Source organism: Thermobia domestica, chromosome 7, assembly GCF_964235325.1.
Source record: "Thermobia domestica chromosome 7, izTheDome1.hap1.1, whole genome shotgun sequence".
Classification (NCBI taxonomy): Eukaryota; Metazoa; Arthropoda; class Insecta; order Zygentoma; family Lepismatidae; genus Thermobia; species Thermobia domestica.
The window spans coordinates 106,989,907-107,017,509 of record NC_137460.1 but is presented as its reverse complement, the minus strand read 5'-3'; the positions used below and the strand labels follow the sequence as shown (position 1 = coordinate 107,017,509).

The 27,603-nt window shown below is 36.9% G+C and overlaps 1 protein-coding gene across 1 annotated transcript; it reads right to left on the bottom strand.

Annotated features, from left to right (window-relative positions):
- Positions 1-3,006: 3,006 nt before the first annotated feature.
- LOC145690306 (uncharacterized) lies at positions 3,007-17,208 on the bottom strand. Its single transcript, XM_081765083.1, has 2 exons — positions 17,148-17,208; positions 3,007-7,342 (listed from the first exon to the last, which is right to left on the bottom strand). The coding sequence occupies exon 2, from the start codon at positions 7,337-7,339 to the stop codon at positions 3,581-3,583; it is 3,759 nt and encodes a 1,252-aa protein (XP_081621209.1). The 5' UTR covers positions 7,340-7,342; positions 17,148-17,208; the 3' UTR covers positions 3,007-3,580.
- Positions 17,209-27,603: the final 10,395 nt, after the last annotated feature.

Below are 27,603 nucleotides of genomic sequence, written 5' to 3'. Positions count from 1 at the left end.
CGTACTTGTATGTTTTTTGTACTTTCAATCAAATCAAAAGGTTGGATAATCGGAGATAATGGTCATCTTACGCATTCTTTTGCATTGTTTGCTTAATATATGGCCAAACATGTCTTGAGGATGTGATCTTCTACGTACTGCGAGCAGTGGCGGTTTTAGCGGATAGGCCGGTTAGGCACGGGCCTACCCAAAAGCTTTTGAAAAATATATAAACACTAAAAGATACAATAAAGAGTAAATATATTTTCTACCTTTATATTAATGGTAAATAATTATTTAATAAACAGCATCAACCATAAAAGTAATTGTCTATTGTCATTAATCAATCAAGTGTTTATATGTATGTGTAAGCGAGGGAGCGAGCCTTCCCAAAATTAAAATCCTAAAGCCGCCCCTGACTGCGAGTCTTAGCATGTTGGACGGGAACTACTGGAAAACTGAATAAAATTTTGTTGTGAAATGTCTTGATACCAGATAGAAGTAAGTTTGTTTTATCTTCGTTTCAGCTACAATGTCAATCAATTTTCCATTTCTCGGTAAGTAGCTTTTTTAAAAAAGTCACATTCATTTTTACCGAAATAGATGTGACTAACACTGTTAATAACAGAACTGTATCTAGTCATTTTTCCGAGAAGAACAATTAGAATAGCATCTAGAATTTATAACAAAACTTAAAGAAATAGTTATTCTTCTTACAGAATCTGTTAAAATTACTAAAGAAAAGTTATCTTGAAGAAATCCCTCCCTGGACAGTATTCCCCGTCTCGAAAGATTGGGCTGAACGGGAATTCCCGTTCTGCCCAAAGATAAGGTAATTTAAAATATTTTCTACGAAGTGCTGTACCATTAAAAATCTTGCTATTTTTGGTTTATAAAAGATTTTGAATTCTTGTTTTTAAGTGCCAATAGAATAAAACAACTTACTTTCGACAAGATAAATTTTCAAGCAAAGCACGCAATGCAAAATTGAATGGAAATAAACCTTTACATGGCTGTGATCGTCACAACAACGTTTGATCAATCGATTGCCAACGATTTCATCTCGGCGTCACACCAAGCATGAGAATGTAGACGCTAATTGGCTCTGGCTGAGGAAGGAAATGCAATGCAATCGTTCATTGCATCGACGAATTTTAGTTTGTAAAAGAAAAAATAATAAATAAAAATAAAAAATAAAAAGATGAGAATAGTATACGACCTTAATTCAAGATTGCACTCCCCAGATTTTTGAGCACTCTTAAGTAAAAAATTTTGGATAAATCACTGATACGACCTAAACGGCTTGAAAGAATTTATAAATGGTATTGATAAATTTGTCATAATTTTAGAAGCAGTAGTCATTTTACATTTTTCTTAAAGGCAGGAGGGACAAGACCTCCGATATAAGTAGAGTTTCACATTGTTTATAATTTTCAAACTTAGATGTGAGCCAATGCCACCTCAGGCTCAACAAGAGCTCAACGTGACGTACATACAAATGTCCCTTCCACGTCAATAAAATTCCATTCCTGGTTCTGGAAGTTCTGTAGATATATATAGATGCCCCTGGCTTCGGTGAGAATTATTGTAAGATTATCTTGCAAATTAATACTAATACAGTCAATCCTTTATTTACGTAATTAAATCGGTTCGTTTTTTTTCCTCAGTTAAAAATTTGCTACGGTCAAATTTGCGTAAATTTTGCAGGCGCAGGGTACCTCAGCGTGTTTTGACAGCGTTGCTAAATTAACATGTAGTTCATGAGTTATTCACTGGATGACTCTCAAAATAGAATTGAGAAATTTAGTAGTACTTCCTAATTAGATATACAGATGTCGTTTGGAAATTTTACTTACATCTGAAATTTCTTACGTAAATTTGAATTTAAATATGCTAAATTTAAGAAAACCAGTTCCCACCCCCTAAAAGCCTTCGATCTCCTGTACACTATAAGTTAAATCATTTTTAATTAAAGGTCTAATTATTTAGTTTTAACACTATCTTTTACTTTGCCCATCAACCATCTCAAATTCCATATTTATGCAATGAATCAAGGACATGATTAGGCCTATACAGCACATTGTACAAATAAATTTGAATCATTTATATCATTAATTAAAATCATTAAGTAGCAAGCAACAGCACACTTAGTGACATCTATTAACGTAAATGTTTACTATTAGAAATTAGAATAACGTACAAACTGACAGATTGAGATGTTTACCTATTATTATCATTATTATCGGCGAAACTGCCGCATATGGCAGCCCCGGATAAGACCCACATGAGAATATTTTCAACATTCTAGGTGCTACTTATTTGTTCTTTCTTTAATGGTGACCATTCGCTTTGGGTATCTTTTAGTTTCTCCCCTAATTTTGCACATATAAGATCTCCAGTGTTATTTGCCTCACAAAATATAGCTGAACGAGCGACAGCGAGCAAATGGGGTTAGAAACTCCATAGGGCTCGTTGTGTTCTAATTTTATCAGAATTTAGGTAAAAAAAAAAAAAAAAAAAAACAAGGTACTCGGTTCTGGAGCCATTAAACGAGTTGGAGGGAGATTCTAAATACCATCCTTCATTTTTTTTTTCTCATGCTGACATATCGTCTGATCTATTCATTTTCCCGTAAATTTTGTATTTCGGGGGACGCCATCTGCGGAAGTTAACCGTCACTATCTTCTATGGCAACATTCCTGAATCATGTAGTGTGTTACGTTTAAAATTAAGACTATTCCTATTGCTTAAATCGGTCGAGGATAAGTGATGGAATAGACGTGCAGAAGTCAAAGAACAAAATATTATCTATACCTATCGCAGGGCTTCACCATAATTCAGTTTCATAATGTTCCAACTCTTTTAACGTAATATTAAAAAAGGCCATCCTTTCAATTCATTGTCATTAGAATAGGCTTTGTCCTGTCCATCGCAGAACAATTTTCATTGCGTCACAGATCGAAGCTCCAGTTGCTTTACTTAACCTATTTCTGTTAGTTCTTGTATATTACAAATTAATTACGATGATGGACAATCAATCAAAAGCTTTATTGTTGTATTAAGTATTAAACGTTTCAACATTTTAATTTTTTTAATGATTCCAAATACGTTTTCAGAAACAAAACAAAAATATTCACGGATATCAGAATTGAATATCTAAAAGTAACACAAAGGATAAAAAAAGTTAATTTCTTTCTAGTTATTTAATCACTAACATCTAGAAACCCTCCTCAATATGTATTCGCTTTTAGTTGTAATCACACTTCCATCGACCAATTATTTCTCACATTAACTTCACTTCTTATACCAGATTCCTTGAATCATGGCGAATTATGACGTATATTATTGCCTTCAGATGCTTCGCACAGAATTATTTCTGACTTGCGTTGATGTTGCTTGTGAAAAGTCGCACTTTATCATGCGTCAGTTCTACAAATATCATTCTCTTTCGTTGTTGGACGTCGACCATGATCGATTTAACAGATTCTTCATTTTCAGCAAGTCAATGCGATCCTCATACGATGAGCACCTCATATGCTTCCACGGAGCCGAAATTTCGCTTATTTTTGCTGAGCACTTGTCCAGTACATTGTCGACTCTGTTATTGGTTCCGAGTTATCTGGTACCTCCTTCTCCTCCTCCTTCTCCTCCTTCTTCTTCCATACAGCCATCTTGGCCTATTTATATTTATTAATCTCGATGGTAGTCTGTGTATGCGGTTCGATTCAAAACCGTGAAATCTGTTCATGTTTGACATAACGCGTTGTTTGTTAAACACAGCTCCACGTTTTCTATGAAATAACCTACGTCTTCTGAATTGTCGGTTATATTGAGGCCTTCTAATCATTCTATGATTTAAATGCGCTGAATGTTCGACTTGCAAAGAATGATGGCGCAGGTTTCCTAAATTACGGTTACATTTCCTAACATCTCGTGAACACAATAGCGCCTCCACGTTCTTCAATTCTTTGCTGATGGGTTCCTGGATATGATGAATATCATGTTGTTTAGATGGCCTTACCGCATAACTCTTTAAATAGGAATCAAGTTTGTGATTTTTCATCAATGACTGTCTTTTTTCACTTTGCCTATTGTCGGAAATGACTTCAAATATAGGTTTTTTAGTCTTAAATTCGAATTCTTTACTTGAGACACTACTGCCTGATAAATGATGTATGAATTTTCTTTGCATAATGGGTTGACTTCTAACTTCCAGGAAATGAGTTTCTGGTATTGCCACCTTCTGTCTATTCTGACTAGCGTCCACTCTGTTTTGTAACTGTTCAATGATGTGAGAACGGCTTCCTTGTTGATACTGCATCTCCATATTTTTGCCGCTGTACTGTTGATTCTCTTTAGCCATTGGGTCAGAATCATAGCCAGGCTGTTCTACCTCATTGTTATAGTTATATAACATCGAAGCTTCATCTTCAGGGTCATCCTCTTTGTTAAACAACTCGGACATATTCTCTATAGTAAGCATTTCTTCGAGTTCTTTGCTTAACTGCGCATGCTGCTTAGAAGAGTGAAGTTTAGGTTGAGGCTGTTGTTGAAGATGATCCGCAAAATGAGTATGTACCACATATTCAGATTGCTTTTCTTGTTTTTGAAAGCCTATTCCCGAAGTTGTTCTCTTCTTATGGGCTCGTTGTCTGCTATGGTTAGGTGTCATTTTTGTGTTGAGTTGAAATTCTTTTTTAATTGCTTCTTTGTGGTAAGAAGTTGGGATTACAGCTGAACAATTCCGCTGATTTCGAATCGTATCTCCAACTTTTCCCGTCCTGTAACACACGGCATTTTTGTTGCTTTGTGAGTCAGTATTAACTTTGCCTAGTTTGGAATCCAAAATTTGCTTCTGAATTATATTCTTGCTGTTGGTTTTAATAGCAATATTATTTTCGGAATTATGCTTTAAATTTATGTTATGTCTTCGTTGTTTTACTGCATGCTTTTTATGATACTGATGATATTCCTTCACTCTATAAGGTGTTTTGAATTTTCTGCTTTCTTGTATATTACCATTCTCATGATTTTGTACCGACAATTTTTTTGAATATCCATCACTTCCTTTACCCCAATTAGTAATATGTTTCTGTACCAAAGCACACTTTCCAGACTCCACACACTTTTTTGCAAATATTTTTGTCCTTTTCGAGTTATGTTGAGTTTTGAAATTTGACATTAAATGGCGTTTTCTATTACGTTTTATTTGCCTATTGGACATACAAGTCTTCGGAAGCTTTTCTTCAGAACTCACAAGCAAAGAGTTTAAAAGTACATTATCGAGTATTTTGTTACTGCTCTTAGGATTGACTTCAAAGCAGAACGACTTCCCAACATAGTCCAAGATGCTTCGTTTCCTGTCACCATGAAGACTATTATTAGAGACAGATATTGATAAAATAACAATGCCTTTCTTAAAAGAATCCATATTCTGATTTAGTATATTTAGGGCATGTTTCAGTAACTCACAGCTCACATCTTGTGCGTTGTCAATAAACGCTTGTTTCTTTCTTCTGATACTATTAAACATTGCCTGATAGAATTTAGGTCCATTCAGAGGATCCTTGAAAGCTGCTCCTCTGATTCTTCTTCTTAGAGGACGATCTTGATCCATTATCGTAGCTATGGCATTCAGAATGTGGTTAGTAAGACACTGGCTGGTTGGGCCAGCTCCGCGTGGACTGATTATGATTAGAATACTCGCATTCCCTGTCCTTTTGCCTAGAAGCGGAAGAATAGATCTTGCGATAGCTTCCCATGACTCCGTTAACTGGTTAGGAAATAATTCTTGCATTTCATTCATCTTATTCTTAAGAACGTCTTTCTGTTTGAAACTGTTTACTTCTGTCGTTACTTCTGTAATTTGCGTTTTATGTTCCAACGTAGAGGCACCTTTTACAGTATGATATCCTTCAATATTCTTATTTACAGTTTCTTCCCGCGAAGATTTTGAATGATTTACGTTCTCTACAACTAACTTATTATGCATATGAGATCTATGTTGTGATCTACGCTTACTTCCATGAAATACTGAATGTTTACTTTGATTTTTTATTATTTTACTTTTTGGTTTATCACCAAGCGATGCAGTTATTTTATCTTTTGGTCTTGATGACTTATTTTGATTAGAGGTGCTGTATTTACATGTAACCGAGTCTGAATGTTTTGTTAGAAATCCAAGTCTACATGATACTGCTGAAGTTGTTCTTGAAGATGTCGTAGTAGATGATGTGTTATAGTTAGAATATGTGAAGAAGATAGATTCAGTATCGTGATGTGATGAAGGATTTGAATATTGTGATTGCGGTGTTGAAGATAGAATCAGTGTTCCAGGTGATTTTCTTGCTGCAAACCTCATCGATTGTTTGGCTTCTTTTTCATCTGTCACGCATATGGTTTGAATAGTGGGGGCCAAAGTGTGTATTGCTAGTTGTGTTTCTACATTTGATTTTATTGTAGGATTTACTGACCGCATAGTTTTTGTTGTATGCATAACAGGAATAGCAACGTTTGTGCTCTGTGATGGATTCTGTTGATTCACTTGGTGACTACTCAAACTTCTCTTCAACTCAGATGCAGGCGTTTCAATGGAGCGCATTGTTTCCAGTTGAGTATAAACAATAGTATTTGTATCTTTCGTATTTTCAGCAGCCGCAACTGACAGCTTCAATGACGGAAGCCTTTTGCTGTTAGCGGGCACTAATCCGTAACTTGATTTAACTTTATACTCTAAATTTCGGTCACCATATGTTGATTGCATTGCTTGACGTGCTACAGGATATTTACTTTGCTGAGAGGGTTGTTTTGTGAGAGGAAATGTGTGATGAACTTCTTCATTTGTGCTTCTTCCAAGGTGTAGCAGTTCACCTATAGATATCGACTTCTTAAGAGAAGGGTCAGATTTTGGACTATGAGATGCTAAATTTTTACGAAGTCTTCTGCTGCTGGTACGTCTTTTGGTTCCAGACACAGGTATTCGGCGTCGATTAATATGATTTCTTCTTATATTTTTATGAACTCTGTGTGCATGATTTATTTTAAATCGTTTCTGCATTTTTAATGATGATTGCGCAGGTTTTCCCTTCACTGACAGAACACTATCATGCATTGCCCTTAGTTTCCGTCTTCTCAGTCTCCGCCGATGTCTATTCTGCGCATGATGGCTTCTAAATTTATTAGAGCTCATTCTTAAAGTGTGAGGATGCATCACTCCACCAACAGATCTTCCAATATCAAGATTGTGTGCAACGGATGTGGTATTCCGGTGATCAGCGATTACAAGAGGATTAGCTGTCACAATAGGGTACAAGATGAGAGGTGATAAAATAACTATCCAAGTTAATACTGCCATTTTCATAACCTGAAATGAAAAAAAAAATAGTTTATATAATATACACATATTGTCTATATTGTATATATGGATTTTTGGATATTTTAGTCCTACTGTTTTGAAAATAGAAAATTCGAAAATCATCCAAGAAGGGACAATAGATGTATTTCACTCTTTTCCGCTCCATACAGTTTTTATATTTGTACTTTGTAACATTTCTTTTTCTGCATTATGACACTTTCCAGGAAATATATAAAGGTAGGCAAAGATAATTACTTAACTCAGTAATCTCTAATCATATTTACCATATTTCTCAACATTGCACATTGCTTGCTTTTTATTTTTAATTGAATACCAATCAATTCTCTGGTCTGGGAAGGAACTGAAAGGGTCTTTCTTTTGACGCTCTATTTCCGCCCTTGAGCAACAAAAACAGCAACCCCTAACTTTTAAGATGATTTGAATAGCTGCTGAGGCGACAGAAAGAATATTTTTAAGGGAGTTTTTAAAAAAAAAAAAACAATTGGGAGACAGGATCTTTGCTCTCTCTCCGCGGATCTAATATTTACAGTGCGAATGACAAAATCGAAACGTGAGTGCATTTTAGACAGAGAACTATGTTTCTCAATTTGACTTTTTATAAAGGCAAAACTTTGATCGCGTAGTGTGTTTTCCTATAAGTCAAAGGATACATTGTCATGCAAGACGACATTAGTTCAAACCTTGGCTCAGTCATCATTTTCATTTGAATGAAAGCAGGAGCCCGGTGGGATGAAAATTTCACTGTAGAACAATTCTACCAACCGGCCCCTTTGAAAATAGTAGCCTCTATTTTTTTTCTTATCCAATAATAATTTTTATAATTTTATATTTTTAAATTGGCTTTTTATAAATTTAGGAATATACATTCTTGTAAATTAAACTATATTCGATTCGAGATAGGTCTACTTTGTGTTTAGTATTCTCAGTGTTCCTTTAGCACAAAATCGTCACAATAGTATAGGTGTTCTATTGTTCTAAGAGAAAATTTTTGTTTATTTAGCTTTTTATTTTCAACTTCATACCAAACAAAATTTTGGGAGTTAGCTGACTGTTACATACTTTAGGAAGTTTTGTGAAGTTCTGAAATGAATTAGAAATATGAGCACATAGCTACAGCCAGACATTGTTACATACATACATAGATATCTTTCAGATTACATTTTCAAGTTATGAGTGTTTTTAGGACATCACTTTTCTGTGGTACACTATATGATGTTGTCTACATCAATGTGTTGAAACATTTCCTTCCCCGCTGACATAAGTATAAAGGATTCCAACTTATCCTGTGATAGAGTCGTTCTCAGTCTGTTTTTTATTAACTTTAACACAGAAGAGCTTCTTTCGTATGCTACTTGTGTAAAAGAAAGCGTGAGCATGTATTTGTAGGCAAATCCTATGTTATAATAAGCTCCTGTCCAAAGATTATACATACACAAAAGTCTGTAGCAACAAACACAACAGTCCTGACATGAACGAATACACTTTTTCTTCAAAGTGAAGTCATCCGGAGAGATATGTGTAGTTTCAACCTCCTCTTCTAATTCCATTACATCATACTCATCTAACAGGAATTGTTTCAGTCTCTCCCAATGATTTGCTAAACTGGTCAATTCCGTTCTTAATACATCTGCTGTGATATGCGACTTAAAATATGCCAATGTCTTAGCTAAATGTTCAAGTGCAAATGGTTGAAGTCCTCTGCTTCTAATATCTTGGAAACATTTTTGATCAAGAATAGCTAGGTCAGCAAAGAAAGCACTGTTGTTCGTATCAAACCACCTTGACAAGATTGTGTTTACTATGTCTACAACAGTGGTGCCCACCCCCCCTCATGTCCATGACGCACCCCCCCCTCAATTGTCTATCCGTAGGTGTTCTTCCATGACAAAAATATTTTCCATTAATTTTTACACCTCCTCAAACATATTTATATAGATTTTTAACCCCCCCAATATTTCAATGACGCAGTTTGCGTCATAGCCCCCCCTTGTGAGCACCCCTGTCTACAATAACATTCAAAACTTAATATTTATAGGCATCTTCTGGATCGGATACAAGTTCATCAGATGCTAATTCTCCAGACATCATTTTTATTTTCCTTCGTCTTTTCTGTGGAAGAGTAGTAGTAACAGCACTAATCAGATTCTTTAAACAACTTAGCTTTTGCCCATTCAATGAATTCTTTCGCTTCATTCTTGATTGTTTCAAAACTTTCTCTACGTTCCTGTAACTTTTTGGAATTCACTTTTACTATGTTGAGTGTTTTCATTATATCCAAACCATTTGTTTGTAAATATTTAGACAGAGTTGATATGTAGTCAAAAATGTACAAAATAAATAAACGCCGTCAAAATATTTTCAAATTTGAGTAGGAACTCTTTATGTAATGCTGCTTTTGATGTAGTGTCTGGTGGCATTAGATTGTTTGCGATTGTGTCAAGTGTTACAAACAGAGTAACAAAGAGAAATGTTTCCTTGTTGCCCTTTCATCCGAAAACTGTCTTCAGAGCACTAACCTTTGCCCACCATCTTGTTTCTCCAATGAGATTCAGTATTTTTCGATGTCAGCCCCTTCATTTGCGTTTTCCCATACATTGATTTGTAAGTAAGAATCTCGTTTAAAAAAACGCAACACCATTTAAGAGCCTAAATAGAGTTGCACACTGGAGAGTGGCACAGGTAGTTTCTGCCATCTCAAGATTCAGGATGTGTGCATAACAGCACATGTGCTTTTGTTCTGTAGACTCCTTGCTTAACCATGATGTAAATCCATTATAAGAGCTTTGCGTGTTTGCAGAACCATCAATTAAAGTACCTACACATTTTTCTGGAATGTGATGTTCTAAAGGTTTCATCGTTTGCATCCCACATTTACCTTCTTTCCACTGACTCGAGATAAAATATCGGTATAGACACATGGTTTTTCTCTTTTCTTTCTCCTTTTACATTACAGCCCTTGCCCAAAATAAAGAACATTGTTGTATGTCGAAAGTGGAGGCCTATTACCTCAGGAAAGGAATCAATTTTTGAATTGAAAATTAAGAAATTAATTATTTTGCCTGTTCAATAGACCTACATTTTAAAAATGTCTTACAGGGGCCATTACATTATACTTATCCACCCACGCCTTTTATCACAACCGTAGAACATCAAGTATTACTTTTCTCTCCTGTAAGCCTACTAAATCAAGCACTTTCTCATTGGCTTTTCGTTCAATCTAATCTACTCAATGTACTGCCTCTACAGTGTACTATTGCACATTTTTTAAGAAGTTTTCTTTACCAAAATACTTTTATGTATTTACCCTGTCAGTCCGTCTATCCGTTCGCCCGGGAACAAAAACTCTCAAGGACTCGCTCATGGATCGCCATCGATTTTAGCCAGGATGAAGGTCAAAAGTTAAGAATTGAGCTCATTGGTGGAGGTGATCGAATCATCGGAAGTAGCAGAAATCAACAAATTCCGGTTTTAATGTTGATCAAAACGATAATCGATAGCAAGTAGTTGTTCCTTGCAGTCGCTTAAACGTCCCAATAATACACTCTGTCTCAATCCTTACCTCTCTACTAAAACCGCCCAAATAGTAGATCCCAACTTAAATTTTTAATATTGATCTACATAGAGCAAAAAGCTATATGAGAGAGCAAGAAACCTTTTTAAAAATCGATTTAGCGTTCTAAGAATCTCTTACTGTCTATTCAAATCGGTATACCACTTCCGGTTTTAACGTTGATCGCTATAGAACCAAAACTGTAGTAGACAGCGAGAAGCGGTTTTTGTAATCAGTTAAACCTCTATGATTGTATTCCATCTTCAATTTAATCTTTCTACCGGAAGTGATAAAAATTCTACTGCCGTTTGCGGTTTCAATATTAATTATTATTATGTCACGCCATACAAACCAAGCTATTTCACGTGGTATACATGTGATACTACTACTGGTTTAACAGTAAATTTACATAGGACTTTCTTGTATTTTTACCGGTATTTTATAATCAAGTTACCGAGAAACATTTCTTCGCTTCATCTTGGTAATATCCAATTTGCAGGAAATATAGTAAATATTAGACGTAAAACTGAAACAGGTTATCTACCACACCAGTCTTGGGAAGTAAAGTAACGCAAGTAACGCGTTACTTGTAACGCGTTACTTTTTAAGTAACGTTTCCTAGTAACGCGTTACATTTTCTCCAAAGTAACTGTAACGGTAACGCGTTACAAATTTTTAAGTAACGTACCTAGTTTGCGTTACTTTTTCGCGTTACATTTCGGATGAGTAACTACAATATATGTAATTTTTTTTTCGGAAACAAATGTTTCTTTCTTGTAAGTGAATTTCTCAGAATGGAACACTGGAGCATGAACGATGTCAGTGACCGACAATTCCTGCAGTGTTCGCCTTTTCCCGTTTCGCCTTATGACCACTAGCAATGAAATTAGCATGTAAAACCTGTTATCATTTTTTATCGTAATGCAAGGCGGAACGGGAAATCTCGATGTGCATTTTCTCGTTTCGCCTTACGAACTTTACGGTGGTAGGCTTGCAAATACATTCATAGATACAATTTGATTTGTTTATTTAAGTAACAAAATATAGTGCCACTTGCTGCTTTTGGAAGATGAGGATAGCCTCAGGGAAATCACGTGTACTGATCGCAAGCACCTGGAAGATTTTGTCTTAGATTTTGACAGCTCCAAATCAATACATTCAGTGAGTGAACTACGAGTGCAATGGTACTGGTATTCTAGTTTACTTTGAATGGTGTTGTTTTTATAAAGATGGAGAACGAAAATATTTTATCGTTCGAACATTTGAAAGAATACTTTTTCTTAAAACCTGAAGATGATGGTGAACAGCAGTGGCGTATTTAGGGATAGGGCTTCCGAGCTTAAGCCCCCCTCCCCCCCGAAATCTTACTTACTATAGTAAAGTATATAAAATATCTTGCAGAATTTTTACATTTTCAGGCAAAGCCCCACAGAAACAAAATCGTAAGTACGTCACTGCTGAACAGAATTTAAAAGTAAAGTGGTGCCCCGGTGGGAAATATTTATCAACAATTAGGTGCCATAATTAGGGTTACCAGACGTACTCTTTTAAGAGTATATGTACTCCTTTTCAAGGCATGTACTTTTGTATTCTCTCTTTTTTCAGTGAAGTACTCTTTTGTACTCTTTTTACGTGGGCTAATAATTGATGTGAATTTCAACATGCTAACAAACAAATAGCCCTACTATATGTACAAATTATGTGTTCAGGGATTTTGTTATATTGCAGTTCATTATTAGATATAATTTTAAACTCAAGAAACGATTTGTAGTGATAAAAGTAATAATTCTAGCATAGCATAAATGAACGAAAAATCACTCATATGATAAAATCACTGTTACGTCAAGCAGTGATCCATTCTTAAAAAAGTGCTTGATTAGAAAGAGATAGTGCTTGATAAGAAAGATAATGCACCTTCAGTCACATTAGCAGCGTTGCCAATCCTAGCATAGTTATGCGAAACCTAGCATAACTTGAACTGTCTTAGCATCTCGCATAGCGTAGTCCTGCCTAATACTTTACCTTAGCTGAGACCAAAATGTTATTTTTCTCCTTCTCTCTCTCTCTCTATCTCTTACCCACACGGAGAGTAAGAAATGCAGTTTTTGTAGCGGAGGGTAACTAATCAAAAGGGGTGTTCAGTAAGTACAAAAACAACTGCCGGGTTCTTGGCCTTCCTTAAGGACGCAGATGTCTGTGAATAAGCATATATCGTTCGATTTCATATCATCTACACAAACAGCATCTTTAAGCTTCCTTGAAGAAGTGGGTGAACTATTTCAGTGTTAATAAAGTATCGGTTTATTCTGAACTTTTGAAGATATGTCAGTTTTTCTATGCAATATCTGCTCATAATGCCAACGTGAAAAGGATTTTCAGTTTAATGAAATCACAGTGCACACAAGAGAGAAATAGACTGTCAGTGGATTCAGTTAAAAACCTATTGTTGACTCAGTACAACTTCAAAGATTTTAGTTGTTTAGTTGCGTCCAATTCTACGAACTTTGGTTGAAGGGCAGAGACCTACTTCAGAAAGTCAGAAATTCATCGAAGTACAACTAATTTGTAAGGTAAAACTTTGTTTTAAGCATGGTTGTAGACAATCGTAGTTATTTTAATTAGGATTTCATTTCCTTCCTTTTAATCTTGATATAGTAATTATCACAGTCAATGTTTAAAAAATGTTACAGTAAAGCCGCGATAATCCGCGAGTGCTGCAAAAAGGTGTTTCGAAAGCAAGAAGCAAAGATGAGTGACTGATTCATTTTAAAAAGGCGTAACTGAAAACTATTTTTTTTTTTTTTTTTTTTGTTTTACAGAATAGTATTGTCCTTTGTTTATTGTTCTTTATTTTAGTGATTTAGACGAAGAGCAAAAGTTTCTGTTGTAGTGCACAATATATTAAAAGTTTTATTATGTTTTTTTTGTACAATAGAAAATAGTTTTTATGCTAAAATATTTTTTTTCGTGTTTGCACCTCATTTTTAGTCTCTCTTTTCGGGTAATCCTTTGCCATCCAATCCCGCGAATAATCGTGGCTTGACTATATTTTAGTGGAAAGAATGTTGAACATTTGTTGGTTATCAAACTCATTATTACAATTATTTTTATTAATAAATTATGGGAAATTGTATAATTCATTATTATTATTATTATTATTATTATTATTATTATTATTATTATTATTATTATTATTATTATTATTACAGTGAAATTTCAGTTACACTTTATTCATTTATGTTTTTTTTCTTTCAAGAGTCATTGCTAAGTGTACTCTTTTTTCACTTTCACGATCTGGTAACCCTAGCCATAATGAACGACATTCAGTAAGTGTTTAATATGAATAAACGGTGTTCTGATGAGCAGGCCTACTTTATTGATGTAATGTTGATGGTATGTAATATTAGGGTTCTTTTAGATCAGTTTGCATATCCTAAAGTCCCGTTGATTATAGAGTTTGGAACAACTAGCTTTAAAAAGCATGTATCGATTTTAGAGTTATTGGCAATTTTGATTTACCATCATGTGTTCTCATTTCGTCAGTTATAGTGTAATGTTTCTCTATATTCTGTATTTTTAATTTTACATAGCAACATTGTTATTATTATATAATTAGTTTAGCAGAATAATAATAAGCAACCATTTTTGCTAACGCATAGGGATGGGCACGAGTCAAGCTAAAACTCGACTCGAATCCAAGTCGAGTTAAAAGTAATATTCTCGAGTTGAGCTCCGAACCGATTCACTGTTTTTGGCGTCGAGTCGAGTTTGATAAGTGGCTCACTCGTTTTAACTCGTTTTGAAATCATGGGCTGATTACACTGTAAAGCGAAAGCCATGAGAGATGTAAGCTAAGCAGTAATATGGAATAGTTTTAGTGTTGCTCACGAGAGGGGGCACTGCTCGCATCTCGTCTCGTCTCGATAGCGAGACTACAAGAGATTTTTTATAACAAGCTTAGCTCGGCTCGGCTTAACTAAGCCCATGGCTCGAGCCGGCTAGCTTGGGGTGAACCATCGGCTCGAGTTGGCTTGGTTGGGATAAGCCATCTGCTCGGTTCGACTCAACTGAGCAAAGGGCTCTAGCCGACTCGGTTGGGTGAGTTGTTGGCTCAGCTCACTTCTCGGTTTGAGTCGATAGTGAATGAGCTGTGAGCCAAATTCAGAAGCTCGTGAAAAATGTCCTTTACTCCTAGACTTCACGACTACCGAGGTTGGCAATCGACTACTTTTTTAGTATTCATATATAAACCGCCTATCTTTCATGTTTATACACAGCGTTGTTATAATAATAATAATAATAATAATAATAATAATAATAATAATAATAATAATAATAATAATAATAATAATAATAATAATAATAATAATAATAACTTTATTTTCAGTGCCGTGAACAGCTCATTGGCAAAAATACAGCACTATGTTAAGACTATTATACAATCATTTAAAACAGACCAGAAAATTTGTGATATAGAATGAATATTAGTAGGTTAAGACCCTTGTCAGAAGTTTAATATATTCACATTACAATAATAATAATGATAATAATAATAATAATAGAGCTCGTCTGTGGCTAAGCGGTTAGCGTACGCGCCTTTGGCGTGGGAGGCCCGGGTTCGATTCCCGGCGGGAGCTCATGTGGTTCGAATTCCACGTTAATCAGTAGGTCCACGTCTCATATAGCCTCGCTGCTGAAAAGGGACGTTAAACTCAAAATCAACTCAACTCAACTCAATAATAATAATAATAATAATAATAATAATAATAATAATAATAATAATAATAGAAGAAGAAGAAGAAAAAGAAATTGTTGTAGTAGTAGTACCATTGATAATAATTATATTGTCTATGTAAGATACTTGAAGAGAGTACTCAAAACTATACACCAGATTTGACTCGACTCGACCCGAATTCCAGTCGAGTTGGAGAAAATTTTTCAAGCCGAGTTCTCGGGTCGAGCTCAAAGATGTCTGTTTCTAGTCGAATCGAGTTTCAAAAAAAACTTGCTCGAATTCACTCATGCCCATCCCTACGAGTAACGCAGTATGGCATTTTAGTCAATGTTACATTACATTAAAATGTTCATATAGTTGTCAAGTAAAAATTTGTCCTTGAATTTACATAAATCGATTCAGAAGGTGCAATAATAATAATAATACTAATAATAATAATAGCGGTAGTAGTAGCAGTACGGAAAACTGAAGTAATAAGATTTTTCCACATATTCAAAGTTTCGGACCTAAAAGTAACGCGTTAATAACGCGTTACTTTCAAAGTAAAGTAACAGTTACTTTTTTGAGGCAAGTAACGCGTTACTAACGCGTTACATTTTAAGAGAAAGTAAAGTAACTTGTAACGCGTTACATTTTTACAAGTAACTTACCCAACACTGTACCACACTCACTTCTTGTCATTTTGAAAATAAGACCTGCTATACACCATGAGATAAGTCACAGGTTATTTTAGGATTTATCTGAGAAAAAATGTTACGATATATCTCGTAAGAAATCCTACCCTTTTGTGCCATAACACTTAACTACAATGCACACTCTACTGATATTGATACCATTCAATCTATATTGTTAAATTGCACACCTCTAAAGAAACAAAAATCAAAAGATAAATTAACAAATCACACCTCTACAGTCCGTGTACCACTCCTCATTTTGTCGAGTATTTTTGCTCTTTCACCCACATACGTCTGGTGGGGAGAAAACAAATTTGTCTTCACTTTCTCTCACGTGATATCGCTTAAATAGAAATCTTACAAATTTTCGTTCGGAAATAAAGCGTGCTCTAAACAAGAGAAATCTCATAAGATCGTTCAGAACATATGAAATGACATGCGATTTGATGCCATACATGTTGAAATTTTGACTCTAGGAAAAGTCGTGAGAGATTTCCTAAAAATCCATCCTGTAGTGTATAGAGGGCCTTATAGTTTAAAACAGCTGTGGTATTATGATAGCATTCAGTGACGTATTTAAGAGGGGGGCTTCCTGGCTTAAGCCCCCTCCGAAATTTTATTTACTGTATTAAAGTAAATGAAATATCTTGCAGAATTTTCACATTTCCAAGAATAAAGTTAGCAAAAATCCCCCCCTCTGAAACAAAATCGTAAATACGCCACTGATAGCATTAGTATTAAGTGTATGTCAATAGCTGAATACAAACAGTTACAAATTACAATTAGGCCCTAGATGGAAAATAGGAATATTTATATATTAAAATATAAACTTACTGTTTTAGCAGATAATTAGGACATCTATTACCATAACAATTAGCATTGCCATTAGGATAGCTGATTGTTACAAAGTTGATGTTTCTCTGTTTGTTTTGACATAAGTGCATTCTTTCTCCATAGAAAATAATTTTACTATTTATACTAAGTATTTGCTAAAATGACTGAAGAATAGTGGTGAAAGAATTCTTACATTAGTTTCTAGGTAAGCGCTGTGGGACAGGGGAGTAGAGAGTGTCATTCTGCACTGTATCCAACGATTTTTAAAAGTTGCAGTTTACATGTTATAAGTTGCCTAATCTGCTTGCGCTTAAAAAAGAACGCCAAAACATATATAGCTGTTATTGAATGCAGGAATGATTCACTATTACAATAACACAATGCCTGTAAGATTTACCCTGAAAATGTATTTTTGTATGTTTTTTCAAGTACGTAATTCATTTTTTCTGAACTTTACTGCAGCTATAAGGAACCTTCACTTGTCAGACATCACACTTTAAACTTTAATCGCTTCCCTACCACCCCCAATGAAAAATTGTGTATATCTCTTTTAAATAAAGTTTACAAAATGTGGCAGAAATACTGGATTTTTTAAATTACCAAACCATACTAAATAATGACAGGTTAGACATCAGAGAAATTATCTTTATCTATCACCTCAATCACAGGCGAATCCAAGTCTCCTTCGGAGGCGGTTAGTAGTGTGGAGGTGAAAGATTATAAGTTTCTCTCTCACAGTACTTTGCAACACATTCGAATATGATCTCAATGGAAAAGAATGTTGTTACTCAAGACACTGCTTAGACAATCGATCGGAGATCACATGGTCCAACTTGGTCGCAATTTCGAAGACAAATCTCACAACTACACAATAGTAGAACTTGCTTTAAACGATGAAAGCGCTGTTACAAAATGTACAACTCAAATTCCTTACACTCGAATGCTACAAAGCTCTCAGTGTTTCTTCGTATAACACTGAGGCAGGGCCGAACTAGCTACTATTTGGCCCCGGTGGCTGACATAGTGTGTCTGCCCCGAATTCTCAACCCCCCTCAGCCACCATTACCGCAACGGCCCACTGTTTTCCTACAATACAGCACTAATATCTTACTGTGCTGTTCTTTAGTAACCACACCGTACTTTATTCCATATAGATCATAATATAAAATCAGGGTAGGCTATATGTTACGTAATAATATTAATGAGAATAATACAGACAGTAACCATAAAATTAGTATTATTGTTTTTTTCATCTCGCATTGGAATGGCGGAATTTTTTAACTTGTTGGTTAAGAACTAGGGACAAATGAATTTAAAATCAGCACTGGCAGTTTCAGTACTCGTGAACAAGGGGTACGATAAGCTGCGAAACAGCGCCATCTGCACATAGCCAGAAATATTTTGGGGGCATATACCCTCCCGAACAAGCACGACAAAAGCTTCTTGTAAAGACATGATTATTATTAAGCACTTGTGGTCCACGAACTATGTCAAGTAAATAGATTGGCAGTATATATGCAAATCGTGTGCACATGTAGGCCCACAGGTGATCGTAATGGAATTACTTACTATGGTTGCGACATGATAAAAGAAAAGCAGGAAATAAATTATCAATAGTAAATCTTAATATTCCTACCAGAAAGTGGTGTAATGAATTGTTATTTCGATTTACGTACACTATGTGATCAAAAGTATCCGGACACCTGGCTGAAAATGACTTACAAGTTCGTGGCGCCCTCCATCGGTACTGCTGGAATTCAGTATGGTGTTGACTCCCCCCCTTAACTTTGATGACAACTTCCACTCTTGCAGGCATACTTTCAATCAGGTGCTAGAAGATTTCTTGGGGAATGGCAGTCCATTCTTCACGGAGTGATGAACTGAGGAGACGTATCGATGTAGGTCGGTGAGGCCTGACGCGATGTCGGCGTTCCAAAACATCCCAAAGGTGTTTTATAGGACACAAGTCAGGATTCTGTGCAGGCCAGTCCATTACAGGGGTGTTATGGTCGTGTAACCACTCCGCCACAGACCGTGCAATATGAACAGTTGTTCGATCGTGTTGAAAGATTCAATCACCATCCCCGAATTGCTCTTCAAAAATAGGAAGCAAGAAGGTGCTTAAAACATCAATGTAGGCCTGCGCTGTGAAAGTGTCACGCAAAACAACAAGGGGTGTAAGCCCCCTCCAAGAAAAACACGATCACGCCATAACACCACTACCTCTGAATTTTACTGTTGGCACTACACACGTTGACAGATGACGTTCACTGGTCATTCGCCATACCCACACCTTGCTATCGGATCGCCAAATTGTGTACCGTGATTCGTCACTCCACACAACGTTTTTCCACTGTTCAATCGTCCAATGTTTACGCTCCTTACGCTCCTTACTTTACCTTACATAAGTACTATGACTTATGAGCAGCCGCTCGATCATAAAATCCAAGTTTTCTCACCTCACGCCTAACTGTCATAGTACTTGGAGTGGATCATGATGCAGTTTGGAATTCCTCTGTGACGGTCTGGATAGATGTCTGCTTATTACACTTTACGACCCTCTTCATCTGTCGACGGTCTCTGTCAGTCAACAGACGAGGTCGGCTTGTACGCTTTTGTGCTATAGGTGTCCCTTCACCTTTCCACTTCACTATCACATCAGACATAGTGGACCCACTGATGTTTAGGAGTGTGGAAATCTCGCGTACAGACTTCTGACACAAGTGACACCCAATCACCTGACCACGTTCAAAGTCCGTGAGTTCCGCGCAGCGCCCCATTCTGCTTTCTCACGGTGTCTAATGATTACTGAGGTAGCTGATAATGAGTACCTGGCAGTAGGTGGCAGCACAATGCACCTAATATGAGAAACGTGTTTTTGGGGCGTTCGGATACTTTTGATCACATAGTGTAATTTTATTCCAAATTTAAGTGTATATCAAGTTTCTACTGTAATAGCAATTGTAGCATATGAATATACAACGAAAACCATAAAACCGGATTCAACATCAGCCACAGTTTTATTTCAAGGAAAAACCTACGTACGAAGAATTTAATAACTTTTTCACTTACCAATGCTGTAGATTCAAGAAGTTTGAATTTATAATCCACTTGTTACAATAGCATAATTTCCGTTCTCACGGTAATTTTCGAAACGACAAGATAAAAACAAACACTACCCTACAGTGACTCACACTTTGAATAACTGACCGCGGCTCGACTTCTTGGCTGATAAAATTGCAACTACTGAAAGGTGAAAGCAACACTTATGAGTGACTCAAGAATGCCAAAACTACAGGATCTTGTTACAGAGGCAACGGCACGACGCCGTTATATCATAAATCACGAAAGTGAACTTACTTAGATGTCTTTCTGTTGGATTTAAAATCGTTATTTTTTCTCGGTCAAGAAACTAAACTCTCAACCCAGGGCTGGATTAATCTATCTGGAGTCCCGGGAATAGTAAAAATATGTGACCCCTGCTAACTTCACCTAATACATTTCTGTGAAAGTACAATAGAAAGGTTATAGGAATATATTTCATATTTTTGGTCAAGTTTTGTTTTATGATGATGATTGAATCTTCGTGATTCTATTTAGATAGCCAGTTGAGATTTTGATCAGAGTGGAAGCCCCTGTCCACTTGGATAGGCCCGGGGCTATAGCCCCCAAGCCCCTATAAAAGGAGATTGAACACCACAGATATCATCAATGTCGCCTGCTTGATCAAACCACCAACTCTCTAAGCCGCATGGTCATCGGGCTTCTTCAACTTCACCAGCAAACCTAAAAAAAATTAGAGGAACCTATATATATATTTGTAATATTTTGTATTCAAAAGGAAACTATTATAATAAACAAGTGATGGGAAAGTCCAAACTCCTGTGTACCACCTTTGAGCTCTTCCCTAAAGCACAGAAAACTTTATACTATTCGTTATACTGATAGTCATAAAAAGTGTATCGTAGCTGCATTATAAATTTGACTGTATTAACAGTTTTGTTCATAAACTCGGGTCACTCATCTCTCTCTGAAAGGACATTCCCTCATAACAATATGTAGAACAGTTCAGAAACTTGAAATAAATGTCTTAAGAAATTTAATATTGGTTTAAATAGTCTCGTTTTATTAATAATAATTTCAGATTTATGAAAAGAGTGGAGATTGACCATTTATTTTTACAAGATTATATACTCTTGTTTGAAATCCGCCACCAGCTTGCTTTGGAAAGCCGTGTCTGTTTATCCATAGAACATCTTACAAAAACTTAATAATCCATAATTTTGAGCCATTTATATCAAAGTTCTTATAAGATAAAAATATGTGCTCGCACTGCTAAATCATAAAGCTATACGTCACAGCTTCACGACATCTACTCACTCTATCATCTTTGTTGGCTCAATTTATAATCAATGTCCCGTAAGTTAAATTAAATATGTGCTATTTCTTGAATATGAAGCAAACAACTGGAAGTGGGCCTGATCGCGAAGTTAATTGAAGTTAGTAAGCCCGGACCAGAGTGAGCGTGAGCCCTACTGAAAGTAATGAGTTTAATCTCCACTGAACTCCGAGCCCGAGCGAAATTATTGTCTACGAGTTTAACAATTCCAACAGAGGGTAGGGGGCCGAGCTCAGTTGAGGAAAGTGAGCCAAAACGTGAGCCCGAGCCTTGCCGTGGGTAGTGGATAGAAATGAGCACATTGCAAAATTTAGGTAGACCACATTGCAAAATTTACGGGTAAAATTGAATACACTGCATAGAAAGACATGTAAGTGTAAACGAATGGAAATTCAAATATCAAAGAAAATGGGAAAGTAAGTACAGCTTGCCTTTAATATGATCGTGGTCAAGGTGATTTTTTTTTTCTTTTTTCAATCTCTGTGAAGGGATTTAAGGAAATTATGTAAAAGCTCTGCCAGAAATAAATTGAGTATTCATTTCCATTCCTTTTGTTATCTTTCCAAAGGCAACAGGAAGCTGAGAAATTTGAAAATCATGCTAGCTGAGAAAAACATCTAAAAGCTATTTCAATGAAGAATGATAGACTAACTACAGGATCTTAAAATACCTGTTCTCTATCAAGTAATTTAGCAAAATGAAACCAAAAAGAAGTGAATCGAACCGCTTTACGTACATTTGTTCAAAGTGTGTACTTTTGGATTAAAAAAGAAATATCTCACAGCAATAAATATGAACTTTTAGTTCAGGGAATTTTACAAAATATAACAGTTGTCTTGAGAGCTAAGTTCAAGGTCAAAGTGAACGTTCTACTTATGTGAGTAGAAACACAGCTTTAGAACTTTTAAGTTGCATTGAAGAGGTTTTAGAGAGTCAGTGTGAATCCTTTCTTCGCAATTGACGTTATTCCCTCATAGTGTACAAATCAACAAATATTGAAAAATCATAGTACAGGGGCGGATCCAGGACGGACTTATGGGGAGGGCGGTGAGTTGTAATACTGCTACTTAGAGCTAGTTTTAAGAGCTCCAAACTCCGGAATGGGCTTTATTTATATATAAAATAAGAAAGTTCTATTCTGGGAAAGGCGATCACCCCGATCACTGTCCCTTGGATCCCCACCTGTCAGAGTGAATAGCCATTGTATGTTCGTTATGTTGCCCTACTTTCTTTTCAAGTTCGAGAGAGGTTTATCTTCATGTTTGATCCACGCGATACCGATGCTGAATCAACTTTTTTTTAGCGATTAATAAAGATTTGTTTTTTAAATGTAAACTTTGTTATGAAAACTTCATATTATGTTCTTTTGATGGAACAGCTAATTTCAGCGGCTGTTTTAATGGATTTGTGCTTGGTTTTCGAAGTATAAAGGACAAGAAATATTGTGAATACATTGAGAAAAATCAGATGTACAACAAAATCAGGAAGCTTGAAGATGATGGATCGGAAATCAAAGATGTATGTTTTAACAGGGATAGATTGACACGTTTGAAAAAAATAAAACAATTTGTAGAAAAGAGCCATTAATAAAATGCAGGAAAGGAGAAGATAAGACCATAAAATTGATTAAAACGAGTGCGTAATTTCAAGACAAATATTTACAACTTAGTGAGGATGAAGGTAAAGAACTCTATTGCTATTTTCGGAATCAATTATGTTCATGCTATCATTACGGATCTACGCTCTTTTAAGTATGTTGCACCTAGTAAAAATGAAGAATGTGCAACGGATGTAATTTTAACGTCAGGTTCTGAATCACCTATCCTGAAACCCTTTAGCAGTAAGCTGGCCGTATCATTTAATCTTCTATTTTAATGATTATTTTCTGTTTATGCTTGGAGGCCACCTCGAACGTTCAAAAGGTGGTTTCTACCTTTAAACCCGCACCATTGCCAAAATAAATAAAAAAAAAAGTGACGATTATTTTTTGATATTCTACACGTATGGAAAGTATCATTCAAATCAGTAAATTACACTTCCGTAAGTCTCCTTGTTAGTGCTGTTCAAATGGAACAAATAAGTTAATTGGCGGACATGAAGTCAGAACATAGAAAAAATACGCCGACGTTACGAAAAGTCTGAACAACGTTTGTCAAAATTACAAATCTGATGATGTAATTACAATCTTAAATGGAATTGAGTACAATTTTAGATTCTGAGTTGAGTGATTCTATGTAATTTTAAATTTTTGAACAAAATTCCCTTGAGGTATTATTCAGTTTGTATATATTATTACTATGTCTCAGGAACTTTGTGCAATATATTTATTTCTATTTAGAAATGATGCTGAATACTTTGCAGTAAATTTGATTTTTGAATTAGATTTTATTATTATTCTATAAAATGGACACCTATATTCTATATATGGACACCTCTGAATCGAAATTATTGTCACGAATGGATTGGTGTTGTATTATCAGCCTGTCTCAATAACAATGAGACTCAATAACAATGTTAATCAGTTTACACCAGAGATGTTCACCCTCGCGAGGGTGGCCCTCTCGAGGGCATCCTCACCCTCAAGTTCCCTCGCCCACAGTGACGCGAGGGCGAGGGAGCGCGAGGGCGAGGACAAGGTTTGGCCGCGAGGGCGAGGGTGCGCGAGGGCGAGGGTGCGCGAGGGCGAGGGTGCGCGAGGGCGAGGACAAGCTTTGATGGCGAGGGTGAGGGTGCGCGAGAGCGAGGACAAGTTTCGGCAGCGAGGGCGAGGGTGCGCGAGGGCGAGGACAAGCTTCGATGGCGAGGGTGATGGTGCGCGAGGGCGAGGAAAAGCTTCGACGAAGAGGGCGAGGGTGCGCGAGGGCGAGGACAAGTTTCGGCAGCGAGGGTGAGGATGCGCGAGGGCGAGGACAAGCTTCGATGGCGGGGGTGAGGGTGCGCGAGGGCGAGGAAAAACTTCGACAAAGAGGGCGAGGGTGAACGAGGATGAGGGCCAAGTGTTACTGCGGAAGCGAGGGTGCACGATGGCTAGAGACAACTTCCTTCAGGAGAACAAGGGCACGCGAGGGAGGAGGACAAGCTTCCTTAAAAGCAACTGTTTTGGAGTTTGCTCTTTGACCTCTTTTGGAGAGAGGCAAAATTGAAAATATCATCTGCCATGTCCCCTAGATGAAAAGTTAGTGTCATAGCAAGGTTATACATTAATCGTATTTTTCCTTTCAATTAAATTTCTCTTGTGTACGTACATAATTATTAAAAATAATAATGCAAATAAGAATAATATTTGGTTTTTCCCATGAAAGTTCCGGGTAGAAATAGCGCTACAGTAAGAAGTAAGTGTGCCTCATTGTTGCCCTCCCTGTGTTGGAGACGTTTTAGATAAGAAGTGTCTACTACACTGTCATGTTTAAAGAGTGTTGGTAGACAGACAGACAGTCACTCACGTCATTCAGCTGTAAATGACAAGAGCGCTGATATCTAAACAAACACAATCAATGAGAGAACCATCAGAATGCAGTAGATCAGATGGAAAAAGACTTGATGGAATGACTTTGGTTCATAGATGGCCATTTTGCTCTGGATTCTCTCGGACTCGGGCTCATTTTTTTCAACTGGGCTCTCGCTCATTTATTCCTTTGGGAATCGTGCTCGGGCTCACTTCCCTCAGTTGGACTCGCTCTGACGTATTTCATTGGCGCTCGGGGTAGCGCTTAATTATTGAACCCGAGAACGGTTGAGCGCGAATGCCGAGCTAGCGAGCGTTGGGCTCGTGAGTTTGGATGCCCATGAAATGGGCTGATTAATAGCATACATCCTCCTCCAATCTCCACCACTGATGAAGTTGTTACAATTAATCGGAATTTTCATAGTTTTGTGACAGCCCAAACTATTATCTGAATCGATATTTGTTAAAATAATGTCAGTAACTATTGTATCGATTTTCATTGTTTCTGTTTTTATAATCTACGTGGGTAGAGCTATCATTTAGTTACAAATTAAATAATATGTTTTTTCTTGTCCTTAAATAGAAATATCTGACACGTTAATACTGAAATTTTGTTAAAAGAGCTGCTTTAACAAAATAAATTTAATAAGTTCCACAAGACATAAGTTGTTTATGCAGCCGAAATTTGCAACTGTTGACTGATTACCGTTTAGCGTCCTCTTTCGTTGGCGAGGCTATATGAGAAGTGGACCTATAGGTTTAACGCGGAATTCGTTCCACTGTCGTTCAATGTTCTCCCACTCGGAATTGTCCCCAGGACCCCATGCACCAAAGGTTCGCGTGCAAGCCAGTGAGATAGGGTTTGTATGTTGTGTTGTTCAATGATTTTTATTAGGAATAAAATACGTTACAGGATGATATACTCATTGTAAATATTATAGAGCAAGTATTGAACGATTGTGTGGTAAAAGGAGAAATATAAATTTGGACAAATTAAAAAAAAGGCCTGAAAAAAACTGTAGGATATATGAAACATATAAAACTTAGGAAAAGCCACTTCAGCAAAACGAGCAGGATTTTGTTGTGGGTAAACAGTTTAATCATATTATTATTAATTTCGCACAAATGTGCCACACATCATAGCATGGGCGGCGATTAGGGGGGCAAAGGGGGACAGTTACCCCCCCTCTTTTTAAATGACCCATTAATGTCGCTATATAGTTTCATTTGGAAATATAAAGTTTTTGTATGTATTAAGGTTCATAGAATGAAAATGGTGCCATAAAATATTTGCCGTTCCGTGAGTACGTATTAGTTGTCTTCCCGTGCAGTTAAGAAAGCTACAGGAGTTGCGTTTTAATTGCCACGAAAAATGGCTCAAAAATTAACCTATCCGAGTGTACTTTCATATTCATTTCTTCTTACAAGGGCTCGATATGTTAGTCAGCCGCTTTGGAACTAATTAAGATAACATTTCGCAGAAAAAGAAGTCCTTCATAAGCAGTGTGTCTTTCAGAAACAATGTTCTGGGGGGAAGGGCACACTTAGTATCCCGGGGCGGCACTGCAGGTACTATTCTATTCATTATTATATTATAGACGTATTACTTTGGTCTCCTTCGGGGGGAGGCTCTCAGAGCCTCGGGGGGCAGTACCCCCCCAAAAAACATGTCTGGAAGGAACACTCTTCAGATTGTTGATAAATGATGTAAACGTCACTATCGACCGAGATCTCCATTGTAACAGTTGTTCCATTTTAAGTGTTCCACAGTAAGTTATACGATGATATGTTTAGTTTCCTTTCTTTAGGACGTATGTTAAGCAAGGGCGGATCCAGGACGGACTTCTGGTGGGGGTGGTGGGTTGTAATACTGCTACTTAGAGCTACTTTTAAGAGCTCCAAACTCTGGGATGCGTTTTATTTGTATATATAAAATAAAGAAGTTTCCTCTTCTGGGGGGAGCGATCGCCCCCCCTTGATCCGCCACTGACGATAAGGAAATAATTCAACAAATAGGTTGAATAATTGATGCTCTGATCCTCACGAAGAAGGCCCTCTCGAGGCCTCCTCACCCTCAATTACCCTCGCCCTCAATGATATGAGGGCGAGGGTGCGCGAGGGCGAGGAAAAGTTCTGAGCACGAAGGCGAGGGCGAGCGAGGATAATGGACAAAGGGCGAGGGTGTGCGAGGGCGAGGAGAAGCTTCGACAGCGATTGTGAGGGTGCGCGAGGGCGAGGACAAGCTTCGATGGCGTGGGTGAGGTTGCGCGAGGGCGAGGACAAGCTTCGATGGCGAGGGTGAGGGTGCGCGAGGGCGAGGACAAGTTTCGACAACAAGGGTGAGGGCGCGCGAGGGCGATGAACAATTCCATTCGTGAGGGCGAGGGTGGACGAGGGCGAGGGCCAACTGCTACTACGAGGGCGAGGGTGAATGAGGTCGAAGTAAAATGAACATCTATGGTTTACACTATTGCAGAGTGGCTACACTATGACACTTCATGACTGTTCATTACAAGCATATGATTAATACAATCAAATATTATGCTATACACCGAAACGGCCTTTACAGCCAAGCGTCCTTACACCAAACGTCCTTACACAGTAACGTACGT